This window comes from Bubalus kerabau, chromosome 5 (assembly GCF_029407905.1).
Source record: "Bubalus kerabau isolate K-KA32 ecotype Philippines breed swamp buffalo chromosome 5, PCC_UOA_SB_1v2, whole genome shotgun sequence".
Classification (NCBI taxonomy): domain Eukaryota; kingdom Metazoa; phylum Chordata; class Mammalia; order Artiodactyla; family Bovidae; genus Bubalus; species Bubalus kerabau.
The window spans coordinates 26,320,924-26,342,604 of NC_073628.1; the positions used below are offsets into that span (position 1 = coordinate 26,320,924).

Genomic DNA, 21,681 nt, shown 5'->3' on the forward strand with positions numbered 1-21,681 from the left:
CCATTCTTGTGTATACGACTCGTGATATTAATCTGGGTATCTGAGCCCTAGGATATGCCTAATAAGCCCTCTAAAAGTGGTTTGAGCTTTCTGACCCTAAAAGAGAAAGAAACTCTAAAAGGAGCAAGTATTTTTAAATTACATGGAACTGCTCCCATTCTATGGTTGCTTGGGGATGACTAATGGTTTCATTGTTCAAAAGTGCACCCTTTCCAACAAAGTACATCTTTTGGTTATATAGACAGCATTTTGTTAATGACTATAGTATCAGAGAAGGCAATGGCACCCCACTCCAGTACTCTTGCCTGGAGAATCCCACGGACAGAGGAGCCTGGTAAGCTGCAGTCCATGGGGTCGCAAACGGTTAGGCACGACTGAGCGACTTCACTTTCACTTTCGTGCATTGGAGAAGGAAATGGCACCCCACTCCAGTATTCTTGCCTGGAAAATCCCATGGATGGAGGAGCCTGGTAGGCTGCAGTCCATGGGGTCGAGAACAGTTAGGCACGACTGAGCGACTTCCCTTTCACTTTTCACTTTCATGCATTGGAGAAGGAAATGGCAACCCACTCCACTATTCTTGCCTGGAGAATCCCAGGGACAGAGCCTGGTGGGCTGCTGTCTATGTGGTCACACAGAGTCGGACACGACTGAAGCGACTTAGCAGTAGCATAGTAGATGTTTGCTCAAGTATTTTTAAGTGCCTCTATGCACTGAATGGCTTACCCTTTTTAATAGAACAATTCAAAATTTATATGCAGAAATAGGATACTAGTATCTTTTATACTTGTATGACCTAGAGTCAACACATTACACTGCGTGCATACGTTCTCTGGATGCATGGCTGCACCCACTTGCCTCATCTATTCCTAAGGACTCATCTTCCCAGCTATCTCAGGCTTTTTATTATAGGGGATCGGAACTGCTCAATTTCTTGAAAAGAGGTGCTATATACCCAGTTCTTCCCTTGTTCCCTGACTGTATCTCCAAACTGTTCTCCTAACTTGTATGTCTGATACCAGAATAGTTCTCTAAGCTGGTGGGGTGAGAGGGAAGAGGTGTCAGTGGCAGGGGCTGAGCGGACAAGAATGTGTAAGGGAGAAGGAACAGAGGTGTGAGTGTGTGTGTGTGTGTGTGTGTGTAAGGACGTAAACCCATCTCTAAGTCTGATGAGTCTGCTGGGGTTTCTAGCTGGAATAATATTCAGGGTGATGAAATAAGGAATATGAGTTTTGTTAAATAAATGCAAACCAGTGAAAATATCAATAAAATATTTTTAATGCCTACAATTTCTTTTATACATAATTGCAAAACTTTTATCTGTATATGCAAAAGTAGATTCTCTTGCAGGTCAACAGCACCAGAAAACAAGCTATGCTATGTAAATGTTTCTTTAAACTTGATTTGTCCATTATGTAAAAGACATGGATTTAATAACTTCAAAGAAGTCTATATCCCACTCTTAATCATACACTAACACCTGAATATTTCATCACATCCACTCACAAAATAAATAGTAGTCTAATATATTCAGCACATTGAAAATAAAATAACCAGTCTCTATATATTTATTCTCTTACCAAACATGTTTTGGTCTCCTGTTATATCTCAGAAGTGTACTAATAGCTGCTTTTAAATTATAAAATACAAAACAGTAATTTATTTCTTGGAGAAGATCTTAGGGATTACATTAAAAAATGAAATTTCGAGTTCCCATAGACTTTCTTGATAACAGTCTTTGAACCTTCTCACGGCACACATGTAAGGCTGCCTGTGACATGTGGTACCCTGGCCTCCAAATGGACATTAATTGCATTTGTAGTTTAGAGAAAATACAAAGACAAGTTCTGAAAGTAGCTTTTAAAGAAAAAGTGCCCCCTGCTTTAACAGCAACGTGTAAAGCAAGTGGGACTGTGCAATCAGAGCTCTACTGAGTTTTATGAAAACTACTTTCCCTTCACATCGTGTTTGAGAATGCTGCATCCATGATCATGTAACATTATTACAATAGTGAAATAACATTACTACATTCATGACTTAACATTACCCAATAAAAGGCACATCTTCAAATATTAATAAAATCTGAAAATCAAAAGAGGATAGATACATTAAAAATCAAGCACTTAATCTGTAAACCTTGATAAAATAACAGCCTATTCCAGTTTCTTTAAAGATTTGTGAGCTGTTTAAGAGTGGTCAGGAGTTACAGAACAAAGTGGAAGACAGGATTTGGAACAAGGCCAAGATTAAAAGATTCAGAACCTTTTTTTTTTTTTCATGAGCTACATACAGAAGTGCTCTTTTATAATGTTGATGCTGAGGAAAACTGAAATCAACATCTGTATCATAGCAGAATGCAACCCGAGTGATTACACATAAGGACCTTTTCTACCAAGTTCTGTAAATTTCAGCTAGCATAATGGTGCCTTTCTGTACAAGTAACTGCACAATATCATTGAGTAAAGTGCTAGTAAGCTTTAAGCCACCAGAAATCTTTCAGCTATGACAAGCACTTGATTGTAATTACATATTTCAGAGTTTGAATATTAAAATGTATATTATATTCAAGCAAACTTGTGAAGCGGAAAAAAAAATCACATAAGGGACGGCAAAGGAAATAATGTTCCAAACCTGTTTTATTACACGGAATATCACACTACTCTTGAATCATTAAAGGTATTTGAGATAGGTGAGAGGCAGTCTACAGGCTTTTCTGCCACCAGTGTTTTAACAGTTATATGTGATCATTAATAGTGGTTATCTATAACACCCCATTGTAGAGAAAAAGCAAGCTCTATAGATAAAAAAGAATACACAAAAACAACTTTCAGATCTTTTGAAGAGTAAATCTTCTTGTAGGATAACCTCTCCTACTTCCTGATCCCACTGACGGATGGCTTAGGACAGCCACAAGGTTTATTACAGAATTTTCTACAAGCTTATGTCCCATTATCCCCGGTCCTCCACTCAGAGTCAGGGACACATTCTCTCTGGCGTCATCACACCTCATTTTCTATTGCTGACCTTCCTTGAGACTTGGCTTCTCTCCAGCCAGAACCTAGGTCAGCCTGATTGGAATTGTTTGGACTTGAGGCTTAAGAGATATAACAAGTCTACAGATACGACTTGAAGAAAGGTAAGAATGAAGATGTTCCACAGCCTAGTAGGCACAGGAACAGGGAACATCCTCTTCTACCTGGGATAAAATCTCTTCACAGTGCATAGTTTGAAATAAAAGTGCAACATGGGCAAAAAGAGAAAGTGGTGGCCTTGATACACATGAATTTAGTTTTTGGTTTTTTACCATTAATCGCTAAAGAATTTAAGATAAAAATAGAGTCATTAACACAAAAAGGTAAAGGGCACCTTGAATTCCAACATATCCTTACAATGGGGAGTGGAATGAGGCGGAAGGGAGCCTCACATGTCACTTCCTTACGTTTGAAACTATAACTCTTCCAAATCTAATGTTTGAATAAAGTAAGTTTTTTCTTCAATATAAAAATGAAATTTTTAGATAAAAATCAAACAGCACAGTGACCTTGTCTATTTTACACCAACAAAACAGTAAATCTGAAAGTAAAATCTGGAAGAGAATATTCTTAAACAAAAATGGCATAACTTGTATTTTAACTTGGAAAATTCTGTTCATTGCCTAATCACCTAAATTAGTGAATAAGAATGCTCAGCATCCAATCCGTGAATAATGCAGAATACAATTTATTCTACTTTTTACTTTCAAAGTCACAGAAATGACATCCATATAATTATAACACCTACTCTACATTTTCAAGTTCTCAATCCAAACACAGAGATTAGGACTGGTCACTTTATTGCTGGCAGCATTCCTGGAAGGGCCAGGTTCCTCATCAAAAGACAAATCTGATTGGGAGCCAGGCAGCGCCGTACTCACGCATCAGCAGAATTATGGAAGTAAAGGAGCAATCCTTTCTTTTCCTTTTTAGAGTAGCAAAGGAATAATACAAGATTGGCTGAATTGTGAGCGGCCCCACATGAGAGTGCATAGCTCATGAGGATCAAGGCTGGCTCCTGTGAATAGCTAACTTCGTAAGAGCACTCACTGGGCATTATGTCATCTGCATTACGATTTCACCCTGCAAAGTATGTGAAAATACTTTATGCTCTAACGACAGCCTACAGATAGATGACAGTATGCATTCCTTCTCCTTGAGTACCCAACTAGAATTCTAAAATGATAAGGGGCTTCTTCAGTCTGAAGGCAGGACTTCCTTGCAGCAGTCTTCAGAAGTTCACAAAAATACAAGCAGCAGCTAACGCTTCTTCAGCTTTTTGGCCTTTCGACGTCTCATTTCTTCTTCTTCACGTCTCATTTCCTCTAAATCTTCTTGCATACCTAATCTTAAGCTGTCAGGAAAAAAAGCAGGTATTTGTCAATATACATGAAATTATCACATTTGTTAAAAAGCAAGACTGAAATTTCAACTGGGAGCTTACATGGAATGCGCTGATGCACTAAAAAGGCCTCAAGACTTTACCAGTGAAAACAAGACTAAGCAGGAATATTTTTTTACCAGGAGCCTCTGCCTCAAGTTATAGTGGAAAAAAGATCTTACATACAACTCAACAGAAAACACCTGAATATTCCCATTACACTAATAAGTATAAATTATCTCATCAGCTTTAAAAAATAAAGAACAAGAAACATTTATGCAATAAATAAGATTCTATTCTTGTCTCTTCCCAACACTCTAGTTTGCTATTTTATCTACTTAGAGGACAGAGGGCAAGAGGAAGAGAGAGGTTTAATATCTGGGTTGAGAATGAGGTGAATTATTTCACCAAGTTAACACTATAAATGAAGTAATCACTTGTTACCCCTACACAAGAAATGATTATTTGTTTGATAGCCAAACAGGAATCCAACATCAGGAATAGAATATCCCTCATCGGGTCCTTGAGGTCAGTGGCAGTAAAGGTCAGCAAGACTGTGATGTATCTCAAGTGGACAGGGAATTAAGGATGGGAAAAGAAAAAGAACAACATGCAACAGTGGGATCTGGGGAGCTCTAGCATTTACTGTGTGCCTACACGGGTGCGGCGGTGCACAGCGCAACATGCACACATGATCTGAATCCTCAGTGAGGAAAAACAGTACATTCCCAGCTTACAAATGGGAAAGCAGATTTAAAAGGCTAATTTGTCTGAAGCCCACAGCAAGTAAGCAGGATTGGAATTTAAACTGAGTGGCCCAAAGCCCCAGCTCCCAAGGATGCATCTGAAGCAGGGAACAGGAATTTTTTAGGAATTTCCACACATGTATAGCTTGTGCTTACTTACCTCTTTGCTTCTTCTTTCTGCTGCTCCTTCCAACTACTCTCCATGTAACGTAAGGCATAATCGCTTTCATCTTTGTATCTGGTAAGAAAAAATTAAAGTTGTTAGGAAAAAATAAAAAACCCAACTTTCCAAAAGAACTACATCTTCTTGTTTTTAAAACCAACATCTTTATAACTAAATCAAACATACATTTAGGATTATTCCTTCTTGTTTGCAGGGAGTAGGATGGGCAGAGGTTGGGTAAAGGGGAGTTTCTGAAGTAAAGATAAATTATATGAGCCCTTCTAATTTCTCATATCTGTGACATCAAAGGAGAAAGCAAGTGCTGACTAATTTACACGTACAGCTGGCCCTCGAACAACATGGGTGTGAACTACATGGGTCCTCTTACTCAAAGATTTCTTTTTCATGCTGCAGGAGGGCCCAAGAATTGGTTGCATCTGTACACATGGAACCGCAGAGAGGGAGGAATTTGTATACAGAGGAATCATACATACAGAGGGCTGACTCTGAAGTTACACGTGGATTTTCCCCAACCCTCACACTGTTGCAGGTCAACTGTATGTTACCTCATCTAATCTTCCCAATTAACTGTCTCAAGTTTATCCAGCTAGTAAGCTGTGGAACTTTAATCTAAACCCCGATTTTTCCTCTCCATCAGTGCTTCTCAATCTTTAAGGTTGCTGTGAACCACTGGGGAACCTTATAAAGCTAGTCTGGATTTAGATCTAAGCTGGGGCCTGCAAGCCTGCATTTCTAACAAGTTCCCAAGTGATGTCAATGCTGTTGGTTCCATGGTGCTGTTCAGGCACCATACTTCTGCGTAGCTTTTACACCAAAGAAAAGCAGGTGTCAGATCAGACTTTCAACATAGCTCTGTGGATGGTTTTCTGATTTCAAAGCCATGCCATGTCTACTATACCAAGCTGCTTCACTCTTATCAAATATACGTCTTATAAGGACAACAGTTAAATAGGGATACTTATTGGCCCTTATACAACTACATAATTTTGCATTAATTCTTAAATACTAAGTGCCAAAAAAGTAAATCTAAACAATCATTGAAGGATTCCTAATTAAGAATTGTATTCAATGCCTCTACTATTGTTTATTTTTTCCCCATAGAATGGATTATTCAAAATAAAAGTGTATATATATATATATATACACACACACACATATAAATATAAATAAATAAATATATTTATATATATATAAATATAAATAAATAAATATATTTATATATATATAAATATAAATAAATCTTCTTTATCCTTACTTTTTTCGGTCATAGCCAAAGATTTCTCTAATGTGCTTGGATATTTCTTCCTGAGGTTCTCCTTCATCTTCAATAAAGTCTTCCATTTCAGAGTCATATTCTTCTTCATCATCTTCCTCCTCTTCATATTCTCGCTGCCTTTTGTAACCACTAGGAAAGGGAAGCCTTTGAGGACCTAAGAATAGAAAGGCCATTATTTATAAGAGCAGTAAAATGTAATAGTCCCAACAAAGTCCTATGCGAGCTGAGATACTAAGACCTCATTAACATGGCAGCCTCAAAAACCAGAGCCAGCAGGCTGGCCCCAGTGTGAACTCACTACCACAATCCTCTCTGTTGCTTCATGGTACTCAACAAGGAATAGAATTTCTGTCTGTCCCAAGGCTTACCAGAACTGTTACATTTTTCTAGCTTCGTAGTTTCTATTCTTTTGGATTTAAAAGACTAGTAAAATTTCTTAAAAAGAAAAAAAAAAAAGTTACAAATCACTGAAGGAACACAAATTTTAATCTTGCCAAAAAGAGACACCAAAGATAACAGTCTACTATTTATTATCATAATTCTATTACAGTTTTTAAAAGTCCAGTGGAGTATGAAAGTCTCAGAAATGGATCACTGTTTGAACTGAGCAAGGCTGACTAAAAGGAAAAACTTACCACAACCTTATTTTTGTCATTTTGCCAAAAGACTGATTTAAAATTTTGCAAAAGACAGGCACTGATCAATAGACTAGTATCTGGAACAACTGCTTTCTAGTCCTTTATTATAGACACTCCCTTTGTTGTTCTACAGTTGTTTTTAATATGCACGGCTTGTCTCCTTAGCTCAGAATTCCTTAACTTCAGCACTGACATTTTGGGTCAGCTGTTTGTTGGCTGTGAGGAAGCTGTCCCATACAATGAAGGCTAACAGCATCCGTGGCCTCCATCTACTAGATGGCAGTAGCAGCCCATCCCCACTTGTGTCAATCAAACAGGTCTCCAGATGTTGCCAAATGTTCACCAGGGATCAAAACTGGCCTTGGTTGAGAACCAATGTTTTGACGAAAGTAGCAAGTTTAACACGTGGAATATCATCTTTTGTTTCTTTTTATATTCTCCATGGTGTCTAACAAGTGCTTCAACAAATCCTTACTACCGTGTAGATACGAGGATCTAGCAGTTAATAGGTGCCAACAATGATCCCATACCTTGGGACAGCAGATTCCTAAAGGACTGGTAGCTTAGGGCCACTCTGAGGAACAGAAACACAAGGACAGTCTGAAGTCATCCCTGGCGTATCATGGGTGCTCAACGGTATTTGATGGAATCAGTTATGCACCAAAAGGCTTCAAGCTTACAAATACACTCCAGTCCCTGAAGACAGGCACTTAGTCTTCATGAAGAGGTAAAGATGAATTCATTCACTGAACCACAAAAGGCATATACAATACATACTTATCCTATCAAACCACAAAAGGCATATACAATATACACTTATCCTATCATATAAATTCCATAGCTAAGCTTATTGCAGTTGGAGACATTACAGAGGTGAATAAACAGGGGCCCAGATAAGTTTCTTTCTAAAGACTTTTCCAAGCCATAGTTACTAAAGGAACTCTCTGGCACAGGACAGACAAAACATCAGGATTCTATCAACACAAGACTACATTTAAAAGCACACAGAATTCACAGCATCTTTGGTTCCGTAAAACAAAGCATTCTTTCCAATTTCCTAGTGACAAATAAATACTTTTAGGATAAGGGGAAATCTTACCAGATCTGTAGCCAGATAAGGATGGCTTCATTCCATTCATCTGTCCATTGCTGGGTCGGCTGATTATATTCTTGGAAGAAATTGTTTCTGAGACAACAGTGCATTTGGGCTTCAGAGGGGGACCTGAGGTATTAACTGTTCGCCCGGGTCCCACGCTGCTCACTGGTCTACCAGGGCCTGAACTGCTGACAGGTCGTCCAGCTGGAGCTGGGCCACTGACTGACCGGCCAGGGCCACTGATTGACCGCCCAGGGGGGCCTGAGCCACTCACTGGTCGTCGATGGTCATGTGGACTGCTTACAGGCCGCCCAGGGCCCCCAGAGCTGCCCACGGGTCGCCCAGAACCACTGGAGCCACTGACAGGTCGCCCAGGGCCACCTGAGCTGTTGGCAGGTCGACCAAGGCCACTTGTACCACTGACTGTCCGTCCTGAGGGACTGAAGTCACTGGTTGGCTTCCTGTTTCCACTGACTGATCGCTCAGGTCCTGAGTTGGAGCTGCCATTCTGGCGCTTGGGCATGGGGCCAGAACTAACCGTGGGCCGGGCAGTCCCTGTGCTAGGCCGCCCAGGGGCTGAGCTGGAGCTGCTGCCTGGTGGCCTGACACCTGGAGTCTTGGCCTTATTGTGTGGGGTGGCCATGGGTCCAGGCCTGGAATGGCTAGGATGGGGAGGAGATTTTTTGGCTTTGTGCTCGGTAGCAGATTTCTGAGGCCCTTTAGCAGAAGTCTTTGGGACACTTGGTGAATAGGTGCTGGGGTGGGGCTTTCCAGCCCCATTGAAAACAGGTCTATCACGGCCCTCATGAAGCGAGGGTTGGGAGCAACTGCCAGGGGCTACTTTGGTCCTCTCCCCTGGCACGGATTTGGACGAAGACAAATGCAGGCGTTTCTCATCAGCTGGGCTGGGTCTGGGTTTCTTCTCAGGATGAGGAAGGACAGTACCCTTGCAAGGAGGATGCGTGTCTCCAGAGCCTCTGCTAAGCTTTGTGCCCACACCCTCTTTCTGAGAGGGTACTCTTCTGGTTGGCGGTAGTCTTGCATCTGTCTCAGGTGTCCTTTTCCTCCGCTTTCGTTCAAGGAATTCTCGCTCCCTAAGTTCTTCTGCAGTCATGGGCCGCTCTTCCGTCTTCTTCACTACCTTTATCTCCACTGGCTCGTACTGCTTTTTCTCAGCCAGCCTGAGCAGATCATTGAAGTTCATGACTGGTGGGGCACTTTTAAGGGGGACCTTTGGTTTGCTTTCAACTTTGGGAGGTTCTTGTTCTTCCTCGTACTCCTGCTCTGACTCTGCTTGATTGTATTCTAAGAATTCATCCTCTTCTTCCATCTCGTACTCTTGGTCTGTTCCCTGGCTAGTGTGACTTTGCATTGCCTGCCTCTTCCTTGACTTTTCCTCAACAGGAATCCCATTGTAACCGTGGAAATTATCCTTTGTCCTCTTGGCCATAGCTCTTGCTTTCTTGTCATGTTTTAGCTCAATTCGCTTTTTCACTAGTTCTTCCTTTCTCCTCTTCTCTTCTAAGGCTGAAAAAGACAAAACAACACATTATTTCAAGGTCTTGATAAAACTGTACATTTATCTGAAATCAGTAGGTAGCCAAAACCAAGCAACATTCAAGCTACGGTTTGAAGAAATTTGAAAACTTCTAAGAATCAAATGAGGAAGTCATTCAAACAAGTATCAATGAGTCATCTTTACACAATGAGTGGATCACATATGGGTTTTTCTATATGACTAAGCAAGGGAGAGTCTTGGCTTTTAGCTTAAATACAGAAAATAGTTCATACTAAATAAATATGCCAAGTTAAGAGAATATTAGTACCCACTTAATAGTCATTAATTATGAGTCAATGGATACTCAAACTTACTGAATCAGTTTCCTTGTCATTTGCATGAAGTAAAACTACTGCTTGAGTTTACTGGTTTTCAAAAACTATCCCTGTTTTTAATCTTTGAGATGGTACTCTGTATATTTAAAAAAATTAAAATACAAAGTAGGTAGAAACAGACTCAAAACTAAGGTTAAGAGGGAGTTTCCTGTGGTCTGGTGGTTAGGACTCAGCACTTTCACTGCTGTGGTCCCAGATTTAATTCCTGGTTGGGAAACTAAGATTACACAGGCTGTACAGTACAGGCAAAAAAAAAAAAAAAGAAAGGAAAAAAACCCACAAAAATAAACAAACAAAAAACAACAACAGCGGAAAAGAATATTTTTTAAATGTCTATATGTGTATAACTGAGTCACTTTGCTGCACAGCAGAGATTGATACAACATTGTAAATCAACTACACATCAATTAAAAGTACAAAGAAAAAAAAAGAACCAAGGTAAAAGAATGGAATTCTTACTGGAGTTGCTAATATGATCAACTAGAAGATATGGTCACTATTCCCAAAAAGCTTTTAATTTTGAAGAGGAAATAAAAGAAAACATCTATACAAATGACCAACATAAGAACATACATAATGCTACAAATACAGCTGACTCAGACACATACACAACAAATCCATTAGCCGCTTAGGATATTACAAGCATCCCTTGGTTAGTTACAAGCCAGCTGTGAAGACAGAAGACTTTACAACTGAGAATAAGGCTATAGATTCATACCTTTTCGTCTGAGCTCCTCTTCTTTCCTTCTGAGAAAAGCCTGGACAGCTGCTGACTGGACACCCTTAACTTTTGGGTCTTTTTTGGGAGGTCCCACTGCCAAACTGTATCTTTTCTAAAAATAAAAAGAGTAAGAGTTACACAAAATTAACTTTGAAACAATAGAAAGGTCTAAATGTTGACTAAAAAACCTATTCTGAATAATTAAGAGACCACATAACCCTCATGAAAGCTCAGCTATAAAATTTCAGGCTAAAAATGATTATATATGCCTGTTTCCAGGTGTAGAGTTTCTTTAAACATCTTGAACAATACATAAATGAACAACTCACAGAAACACCATTTTCAAGCTATTTTCCCAAAAAGGTACCTGGACTGGGGGAATTGAAAAAAATCACCACTAAAAAAGACTGTTCTAGAATTCTGATTTAAAAGAGTATCCTTCTTCTGAAGTTTCCAAGTCCATAGTAGAAAAAACTACCACAACTGTTTTCCTCCTGCATACCCAACTCCAGGTGGTTTTCAGCTGCTACACTGGTTATCTTGCCTAAACATTAAATACCGAGATCCTACTGTGATCTCAGGCAAAGGAGGTGGCAAACCATAGCTAAAAGGCATTTCAAAGAAATCGAAGCAGCAAGAAGGGTCCCAGTCTCTATAACCTTTAAGTGTAGCTCTATGTTCATTAAATATTAATTCTCCACACAAATCCTTTCAGACAAGTTTCCAGATCACCCAAGGTACTAACATCATCCTGGAACAGATGGTATTTCTCTGGTCTTTGATTTTTATGCAATTGCACTGGGAAATGACTAAAACTAGAATAATCATTAGAGAAGTATAATTAAACAGAGCTAATAACTCATACCAGGATGATTACTCTCTAGGACCATTTCACATTAAACTTACGGGCTAGGAAATAAGAATTTTTTAATGCCCTTCTTTCATCTTAGGCAGATGACGTTCTTATCCACTCAACCTTGTTGCTGTGCTAGTTTAAAAAGAAACGTTAACCTATGAGAACAAATTGAGCTACTAAGGAACCAAAAAAGTGACTCCCAAAATGTGTATGAAATTCCTGGAGGAAAGCCAAAGGACTCCTGCTTACTATACAGCTGCCAAACAGAAGGCATCTTGAAACAGGCTGGAAGTTCCAGCTAAGTTAGTCTACCCATGAAGCAGCTGGCCAAGAAAGCAGGCCCTAATCCGACCTGAAAATCCTGAGTGATGGCAATGCTTGAGACCTGACACGTCCCTCACACAGAGAAATCCCAAGAGAGCATCCAGATTCCTTTCCCAGTCACCTTGGCTGCCACAGTGAAATTCTTTAGCAAGTCCCTCTCTTTGTAAATTTGGTTGCAGGCCCTTTCCATAGTGGATTGGGGCCCAATGTTTAAGGGAGAAAAGGAGAGGGAAAGGAAGATAGGAGAAAGAGAATACTGCTTACCTAATTATATAGACATAAAATCTGTCGTGGTTACAAGAACCTCAAACATAGGCCTTATTCATAGGAAACACACATTTTCTTAACAGAAGGGCTACTGTGAAGATGATTCAAGTTGCATAAGACACAAACTCATAAGCAGAGGCGCACACTCACATCAGGTAGATATATGAGAAGAAGAAGGGTGCATTTGTGCTGCCAAAGCTCCAAGTATCTCTCTCCCTGCCAACTATATAGCCCCGATTCACCTGCCAAATCGAAGCTTAATACAGGGCTCCCCCTGCCCCAAAATACCAATCTTAATGTTAATTATTTAAAATAGGATTAGTTTGTTATCTAGGTATTTCAAGTGAGCAAGTGAGCACTTCCTAATTTGATTTCAAGGTCTATATCTTTCTTCCTAACCTGGCACTTAAATAGGTAGGTAGTAGGTTATGTATTCTTGACTAAATACAGACACCAAAAGAGAAAAATAGTGTCAATGGGATATAGTATAATACCGTGTTTAGTAAGCTTCAGTCACTCCCATATCACTGGCATGATTTTTGCCCTTTTAGTATGCCAACTGTATTATTATTTACTAATTTTAAGAAAATATGTAGATTGAACACCAAGACTTATTATTGCACCTTTACCTCAAGCAATAATACTCATGAAATGACAGGCTTGAAAGGCTAGTTATATCTTCCCAAATTCCATCAAAATACCATTTTAAAAATATGCATCTATGAGAATAAAAAGTATTTATGAGTCCCCTAAAACCATGGTGACAGCAAGAGCTATGTGTACTGCACTCTGGGAAACACCAGCGGAGGAGCATGAACACAGGAAAGGTGAACACAAGAGAGCAGCGAGGCGGGGTCAGGAGCTCGGATTCACTCAGCGGAGAATACCAACGCTACACTTAGCTTTTTTCCAAGTATACACCTATTTTCATCAATTCACATGCCAATTTCAAATTCAGCTTTGTTTAAAAAAAGACCTCCAATCCTTAAGGATACTTACTAAGCTGGCCTCACATTTAACTCAACAATTTTGCTGTCCTTGTCCTGTCCCTATGATGGAGAAGGAATTCAATAAATCTATAAAATGTCTTATTTTGTGGGTCTGCTGGGAAACAATTTAAGTAGGACAAGGTCCTACTTGATGAGGCTTGATCTTATTTACTGACTTGAGCTGAGTCATAATTAATAGCTTCTTACATCCTCTGTAGCTTGATGCACTCAAAGGCAGATACCAGGAGACTATTAAAATATTCTCTTAGGCAAAATTTAGATCAAAATGTAGAAATTTGAGGCAGGAAAAAAAAGGGGGGCTAGGCCTCCAGAGACAGTGATCTTTTTAATACATTTTTAATGGGATACAATTCACAAACCATAAAACCCACCCATTTAGTGTGTGCGAGTATATTCCCAGAGTTGTACAACCATCACCACTAGATATTTCCAGAGCATTTTCACCTTCCCCAAAAGAAATCCCTTACCCTTCAGCAGTCATTCCCCATTCCCCTCACTATGGCCTTGGCAGCCACTAATGTTCTTTCTGCTTCTGTGGATTTGCCAATTCTGGACACTTCATATAAATGAAATCATGCACCCAGTGTATACACATAGTGATTGATAATGCATCATAAAATAAAATCTAGAAGCCATAGATACTATATAGATAAGTGATTATTCAAAGTATCTAAGATTTTCCGATTCAAAAAACTTTTTTTTCTCCATCTGCTCCAGAATTTCTATGAGCAACTCTATCCCATCAGACTTCACTGGACACTGAGAAGTGTCATCACAAAATATACGTTCCTGCCCAAGGCTTTGGTAGGCTGGAGTAGAGAGACGGATTCAGGTTTTCTAGATGGCAAACCTTATTCACATCCCATTCCTGACGGACTACAGTATTAACTCCAGCCTGAGTTTCCAGCCTGTCCTACAAATTTCAGACTTGCTAGTCCCCACAATTATGTGAGCCAATTTCCTAAAACAGATCCTACTGGTTCTGTCTTTCTGGAGACCCTAACTGCTGCCGTGGTCCTTTGTATTAATAGCTTACCACTTTCACTTAATGTTCTAAAAGTTCATGCTGTAACATGTGTCAGTACTTCACACCTTTTCTGGATGAATATTTCATTATATGGATTATACCACATTTATCTAATCATCAGTTAATGGATATGTAGATTGTTTCTGCTTTTTGGCTATTATGAATAAGGCTCTGTGAACATATATATACAAAGTTTCCTGTGAATGAATGCTTTCCTTTCTCTTGGGTCTATCACTATAGACCTTCTTAACATTGAGCTGGCTAGACTTTTGAAAAAGGGGTTGCAGTCAGACCCTGGTATTAGAAGATTTCCTATAATAGAACATTTTATTAGACAGTTTCCTTCCCCATCATGGGGCGCCCAGCAGAAAACCACGTATTTAAAAGAAAGCTTCAGGCTGGGATTACACTGTATGCCATTTAATAAAGCAGGAGAACTATTTGGCACCTTCTCCCACATCAGATGGTCACATTTAGCTCTAGCGGCAACACATCAAGATGTACCCATCAATTCTGAATCTGATTCAAGGCACCAGGCTGTTTCATTGTCTGAGCTTCATGAAAAGCAGCTGGACAAGAGTTTCTTTTATCCTAAGAGTATCCATTTTATTACACTGCAGGCCAACTCAGTCATTCCGCTGGGCCCCAGTGAATGATCCACAACAGTGAAGCTTATGCCATCTAAATGCAGTATCAGAGATTCTGCCAAGATTTGTGATTCTGAAGCCAAGAGACCTAGAAAACATTAAGTCACTTTAAACATACGTGTTCCTTGCACTGAAACCATACTGTCACAGTCAGATTAAGAAAATCAGGAGTTTTCAATGTGGAAATACATGTTCACCAAATATGTTATTAACATATAGGAATCAACAGCAATTCCTTCTTGAAAGTTCTTCTTTACTCGAGAGATAATATATTGTTGTAACTGTAGAAAATAAATATTCTGATGCTTTTATATAGAGATTTATCATTGGTTAGAAATCAGAGTTAGAAATACTCAAAGGATATATCCTTAACTTTAATGACTATACAACTTCTACAATCCTCTCAATACATCGAAGTCAAGGAATGAATGCAGCCTGGAAAACCACTGATATGCATTAGGCTTGCTTAGCTGGGTGGCTAAGAGAGTGAAAATAAAACCACCAAAAAGCATGCTATTCAAGACTGCTAAGAGGTCAAATATAAATTTTACTATTACTGTTTATAAAACTATACCTGATTATAAAGTATAGTATCAGATGGATACCTCAGAGTCTCTAGTTCAACCTCATGTTAGAAATGGCCCAAAAAGGATAACTGTATATTTACTGGCTATCACTCATACCATTTGTAGCAAAGACTGAATTAGAATCTAGATCTCCTGACTCTGGGGCAAGAGTTTTCCTATTACAATGTGCCTCACTTCTAACTTAATCCCAACACTTTCATCTCTAGCTCTAACTTCATTCTTACATGCCCCTCCTTAACTTCCACCTGCTGCCTAGCCAATGCCATTACTCCAAACAAGTCCATCACAGAACCTTCCCCCAATCTCAGATTCTATTTCTGTTAACCATGCTGGCACTCTCCCAAACAGCCTGTAAATCTCTATTCGCCAGTTTTCAAACGCTGTTAGTTTAGCCTTTAAATTTCTCTCCCATCAGACTTTACTGTACAGTGAGAAGTGTCATCAAAAAAACAACGGGGCTGCTGCCTAAGGCTCTACTGGGTTGGAGTTGGGGGTAGGGAACTAGATGGATTCAGGCTTTATAGATGACAACCTTCCTCATCACCCCATTTCCAATAGACTCTCCTCTTTCAACACAGGGTCATGATTAAGAAAGAACTCTGCAGCCACTTTGCCTGGACTAGATTCTCTGCTCTGCCATTACTAGCCCTGCCACTTATTAGCTGTGTGACTTTGGAAACGTTTCTTCGTCTCCCTGAACCTCAGTTTCCTTATCTGTAAAACAACCTTCCTTATATAGTTACTAGATGATTAAACTAATTAATATATAGAAAGTGCTTAGAACAGTGCCTGGCACAAAGTAAGCATTATAAATGCTAATTGCTGTTGTTATTATCCTTACTATTCATAAAGAGATTGCCTAGGTAGTGATGGGAAAGAGAACATAATCTCCATGGGGCAATATTACAGATGGACAAAAAGCACATGAAAAGATGCTCAACAGCACTATTTATTAGAGAAATGCAAATCAAAACTACAATCATGTATCACCTCATAGCAGTCAGAATGGCCATAATCAAAAAATCTATAAACAATAAATACTGGAGAGGGTATGGAGAAAGGGGAACCCTGTTACACTGCTGATAAGAAAGTAAATTGGTACAATCATTATGGAGAACAGTATGGAGGTTCCTTAAAAAAACTAAATATAGAACTACCTACCATATGATCCAGCAATCCCACTCCTTGGGCATATATCCAGAGAAAACCATTATTCAAAAGATAACATGCAAAAAAAAGATACATGCACCCAGTGTTCCCTGCAGCACTATTTACCACAGCCAAGATACATGGAAGCAACCTAAGTATCCACCGACAGGGAAGTGGATAGAGGAGGACTGGATACAACGGAGTATTACTTAGCCATAAAAAGAATGAAATAATGCCATTTGCAGTAACATGGATGGACCTAGAGATTATCATACTGAGTGAAGTCAAGACAGAGAAAGACAAATATATGATAAATGTGGAATCTAAAAAAATGGTACAAATGAACTTATTTACAAAACAGCAATAGTCACAAATGTAAAAAACAAACTGATGGTTACCAGAGGGAATGGGGAAGAGGGATAAACTGGATGACTGGGGCTGAAATATATACCCTACTATACATAAAATTGATAATAAAGACCTACTGTATTGCACAGGCTTTCCTGGTGGCTCAGACGGTATAGAATCCACCTGCAATGCAGGAGACCCAGGTTCAATCTATAGGTCAGGAAGATCCCCTGGAGAAGGGAATAGCAACCCACTCCAGTATCTGTCTGGAGAACCTCATGAAAAGAGGAGCCTGGAAGGCTCATGGGGTCGCAAAAAGTCCAGCATGGTTGAGTGACTAAGCATGCATATACAGCAGAGGCAACTCTACTCAGTACTCTGTAATGACCTATATGGGAAAAGAATCTAAAAAAGAGTGGACAAATGTATATGGAAAACTGACTCATTTTACTGTTCACCTCAAGGGTCCACAGACCCCCAAATCCTTGTATCTCTAATACCATATGAAGGCTTCCTCTTTACTTTCTGATTTGAGGGTCACACCACAGTTACAGCATCTTGCCTGGGACAGTTTTCAGTCTGACTGAGAAAAACCATGTATCTTGCTTTGTGCACCACAAGACATCAATTATAGTTACTTGAAACCTGCTTTTGCTAGAGGAACTCAGTGAGAAAAATATTAAGGGTAAAGTTACCAAAAATATCTTTTCTCCTTTATATATAAACAAAGCTAATAACAGTGACTGGTTACATCACCTTGATCAGCTGTGGGGGTTTTTGTATTCAGTTTTCCACTGGGAAAAGACAGCACGCCTGGTATTTCTAGGCATGATGCAATCCTCCTTTGGTTTTAACCAAAATCTTTTACAGATAACTATTTCTCTTAAAAAGAAACAATATGAAAGAAAGCTGCCCCAAATGGGAACTGTTCATTGATTTTCAAGTCAGATATAGTAGACATTTCTTTAAATAAAGAGTTCAAAGTGACTGTACAGGTGTTTCAGATTTTAGCCTCCCTTGGATTTTAGTCTAATCAACGCCAGTTTATTTCCTTTCTGTAACAAAGGTGTGAAAAAGGAACTTGACTGAAATTGAAAGTCAACTATGATACGATCCAAATGGAAGGTGGGGACAAAGATGGCTAAAAGAGAAATACAAACCAAGCCCTAGAGAAGGATGGATAACTCAGTATTTGTGAAGCAGGGTGTGTGTGCGTGTGTGTGTGGTGTGTGGTGTGTGTGGTGTGTGTGTATTGTAATGCTGTTTGACTTGGATGTTGGTTTATAAGGACACTTGCTTTGTAGTACTCTCACACTGTGCAATATGTTAGATTTCAGAACTCATAGCGTGAGCTAAAAGGCTTCACTTGGAGCTGATAAAGAAAATAACTTAAAATAATCAGATGACTTAAGATCATGGATGAAATTTAATACAATCTTGCTCTATTCCTCAATAATTTCTTTTGTGTTTTACTTTCATCTGAAGTAAAAAGATAAGGATTATAGTGCTGATAACTAAATGAAACCTCCAGGCTTACTAGCTTGTGGGGTGAGTCGGAGGGAAAAACATACTTTCATGAAGTATATGCCTATATTCATCTATTAAATTTTAAATGACCTCACCAATTCACCCATTTTCCTTTCTGCTTCCAATCTTTGTTATTCCAATCATAGATCAATAATGTATACATTCTGAAATACAGACATAATTTGAAATCTCCCACTCTAGAAATATGTACTTCTCTGTCAGCGATCTTTGGTTTTTAGAAGAAACAACTAACTTGGTTCTGATTCTTCCACAGGATAGTCCTGGGCCTCAGGGCAAGTATTATCTTTCTTTGACCTCCACGGAAATTGAGGAGGATGTAGAAAGAAATATGGACCCAATTATGCAAAGATAAATGCTACTAGATCCAATATTGACTCGCATAGGAAATTTACAGAGGCAGAAAATAATTCTTTCAAGGTTTCATAACTTCAAGATCATCAGAGTATTTGAGATGGGATGCGAATACATATAATAAACTGATCAATATAGGTTTTATTTACCAGTTATTTTTACATCAATATCTTCAGAAGAGTAAAAGAATGAGCGCAGGAGAGGAAAAAAAATATTGCAAGTATACAAAAATCTAAGAAATGCAGAACACATGATGAGAGCTCAGTAAGATCTAGTTGAACTGACTTAAAAAGAGCGCCGTTTGAGCTCCACACCTCGTCGCTCAAACCGCAGGTATCACAATGCAATTTATCGGTTTACAGCTGGGGCTGTGGTACCATCTGAGGATCCCTAAATGATTAGTTTATGCAAAACAGCTACACCCTCGCAAACCAGGCCCTCACCACCACTACCGCATGTAGCTACTGAAGTCTTACACCGCTCAGCGAATTAGCGAACTTCACAGGGTAAATGGGACCTAGATTTCAAACAACAAATCTGGAAGACCACAGGTAAACGGAAGCTGAAACTATTTCTCTCATTCTGTTGGCCAAAATTTCGTGGAATCCACTCACACTCCCTTCCTAGGGAGGTGATAATTCAATCACCTGGTTGGCTGAGTGGGTGGGGGACACAAGTTAAAAAACTTGTTCGGGAAATCACAAAACGTTTGACTCAAAGATCAGCGGAAAATCAGCTCAAAAACTATCAGGCCAAGTCCCTAATACTCCTGAACTCCCCAACCTCTGGGTTGAAGTTTATGCCGAAGCTAGAAACTACGAGCATTAGATTTCACTACGTGCCAGGCACGGCTCTACTCTCCAGCTTTCACGCAACTCTAAAATACCCTAAACGCAAAGTTCAAGTTGTAGGGGTAACTAAGCCGAAACAAACCAAATCCGCTCGTCAGCACGCACTCGCTTGCTTATCTCAAGCCCCCAGTAACTTCACCCCCCTGTACCCAGAAGTACATGTCCAAAAGTAAAAAAAGAAAAAATACGGCGTCCAGATCTTTCTTCTCCTGGAGCCGATGTGCTGATTCCTGGAAGTTCCAAGGACCACACACTCGGAACTTGAAGACCAGGATCTCCTATAGTCGCGCCCCGGCTGATACTTACCGGCACGTTGTTGACACCCTGCGCTTTGGAAGCTATCAGGAGAATTTCCCTAAAGTCCATTCTGGTCGAGGAGGAGGACTGGGCCAGCCTCTCGGAGAGGAGGGAAAGCGCGCCTTACCGAGGCGACCAGCAACAGCCTAATGATCTGTCTGGCCAGCCTCTCTCCCACCCCTCCTCTGCACGACCACTTCCGGCGCTTTCCAATGCCGTCTGCCCGCCCACTTTCCTCCAGAGGCCAGTATCCTTTCAGGCCCGCCGCTTCCCTCGCGAGTCTTTTGCGTAACTTCCGCTTTCAGGCTCGAGACACGTAGAAACGTGGTACGTGGCTACTGGCGTCGACTCGAAGGGGCGGGACTAAGCCCTTCCCGGACCAAGGAGACTCGACCTGTAAACTGGGGGGCGTGACCAACGGAAAGAGCCGCTTCCCTGGAGGCGCTGGCGCAAGGCCTGTTTTCGTGCTCCGTGTGCACTCTCGTGCGCTAAAGCGAGGCGGGTGAGGCGTTACCTACAGGCTCTCTGAGTGTCACGGTTGGACGCTCAGGTCCGAGACGGCGGTACCTCAACAGCAGAACCGGCAGGTCTCGAGCAGGGGGTTACGGTTAGGCGTTTGTAGGCACTCGCCAGGCTGCGCAGATGCGAACGACACCGACTGGTCCCCTGTCCTGGGAACGCTTCATTCTTCGCATCCCGACATAGGGTGTGTGGTCACCTCCTACGCAGATACAGGCGTGCGATGTATAGAGGCGCCCGCTTACTGCTTTTGCTTCATTTTCGATAATAAGCCCCACGTAGGGCAGCCAACTGTGCTTTATGTAGTGGCTGAATGGAGAAATTTCTCACAGACCCAGCCTGGATATATTTGGTGCACTGATCAAAATGTACATATATGGCCCAATTTCACATTTGTTGGGAGTCCAGTCCTGGCTTCCTCTTAAGGGTTATTTGGGGTCTCTAAGGTCATTTCTAATTAGTGTAAAGTACACTAATTAGGCAGACTGGCTGTGGCTAAGAATAGGCGGGAATCCACCGCAGCCAAGCAGTAGGGATCTTCCAGTGTGATGAAATTGGTCCAAGACTGGTTATTCTGATGGCTGGGCTATATTTTTACTAATCATCGTACTCTCAAAACAAGTCAGTTTTACAGTGTGTAAATTATCTCCATAGGGTAAATTATCTCTGGTGGTGGTATATTCGTTAAAAATCTGACTGCCAGTGCAGGGGACAAGGGTTGGATCCCTGGTCTAGGAAGATCCCACAGGCCACTGAGCAACTGAGCCTGTGCTCTATAAACTGTTCCACAACAAGCAATGAGAAACCTGCGCACCTGCAAGGAAGAGTAGCCCCTGCTCACTGCAACTATTGAAAGCCGGTGGGCAGCAATGAAGACTCAGAATAGCCATAAATAAATCTTTTAAAAAATCATCTCAATAAAGCTGTTTAAAA

General features: G+C 40.3%; 1 protein-coding gene across 1 annotated transcript; it reads right to left on the bottom strand.

The window, feature by feature from the left end:
- Positions 1–1,254: 1,254 nt before the first annotated feature.
- On the bottom strand, positions 1,255–20,513 carry SPTY2D1 (SPT2 chromatin protein domain containing 1). The gene is made up of 6 exons (XM_055581324.1): positions 20,239–20,513; positions 10,965–11,079; positions 8,357–9,880; positions 6,599–6,773; positions 5,320–5,397; positions 1,255–4,386 (listed from the first exon to the last, which is right to left on the bottom strand). The coding sequence occupies exons 1-6, from the start codon at positions 20,296–20,298 to the stop codon at positions 4,293–4,295; spliced, it is 2,046 nt and encodes a 681-aa protein (XP_055437299.1). The 5' UTR covers positions 20,299–20,513; the 3' UTR covers positions 1,255–4,292.
- Positions 20,514–21,681: the final 1,168 nt, after the last annotated feature.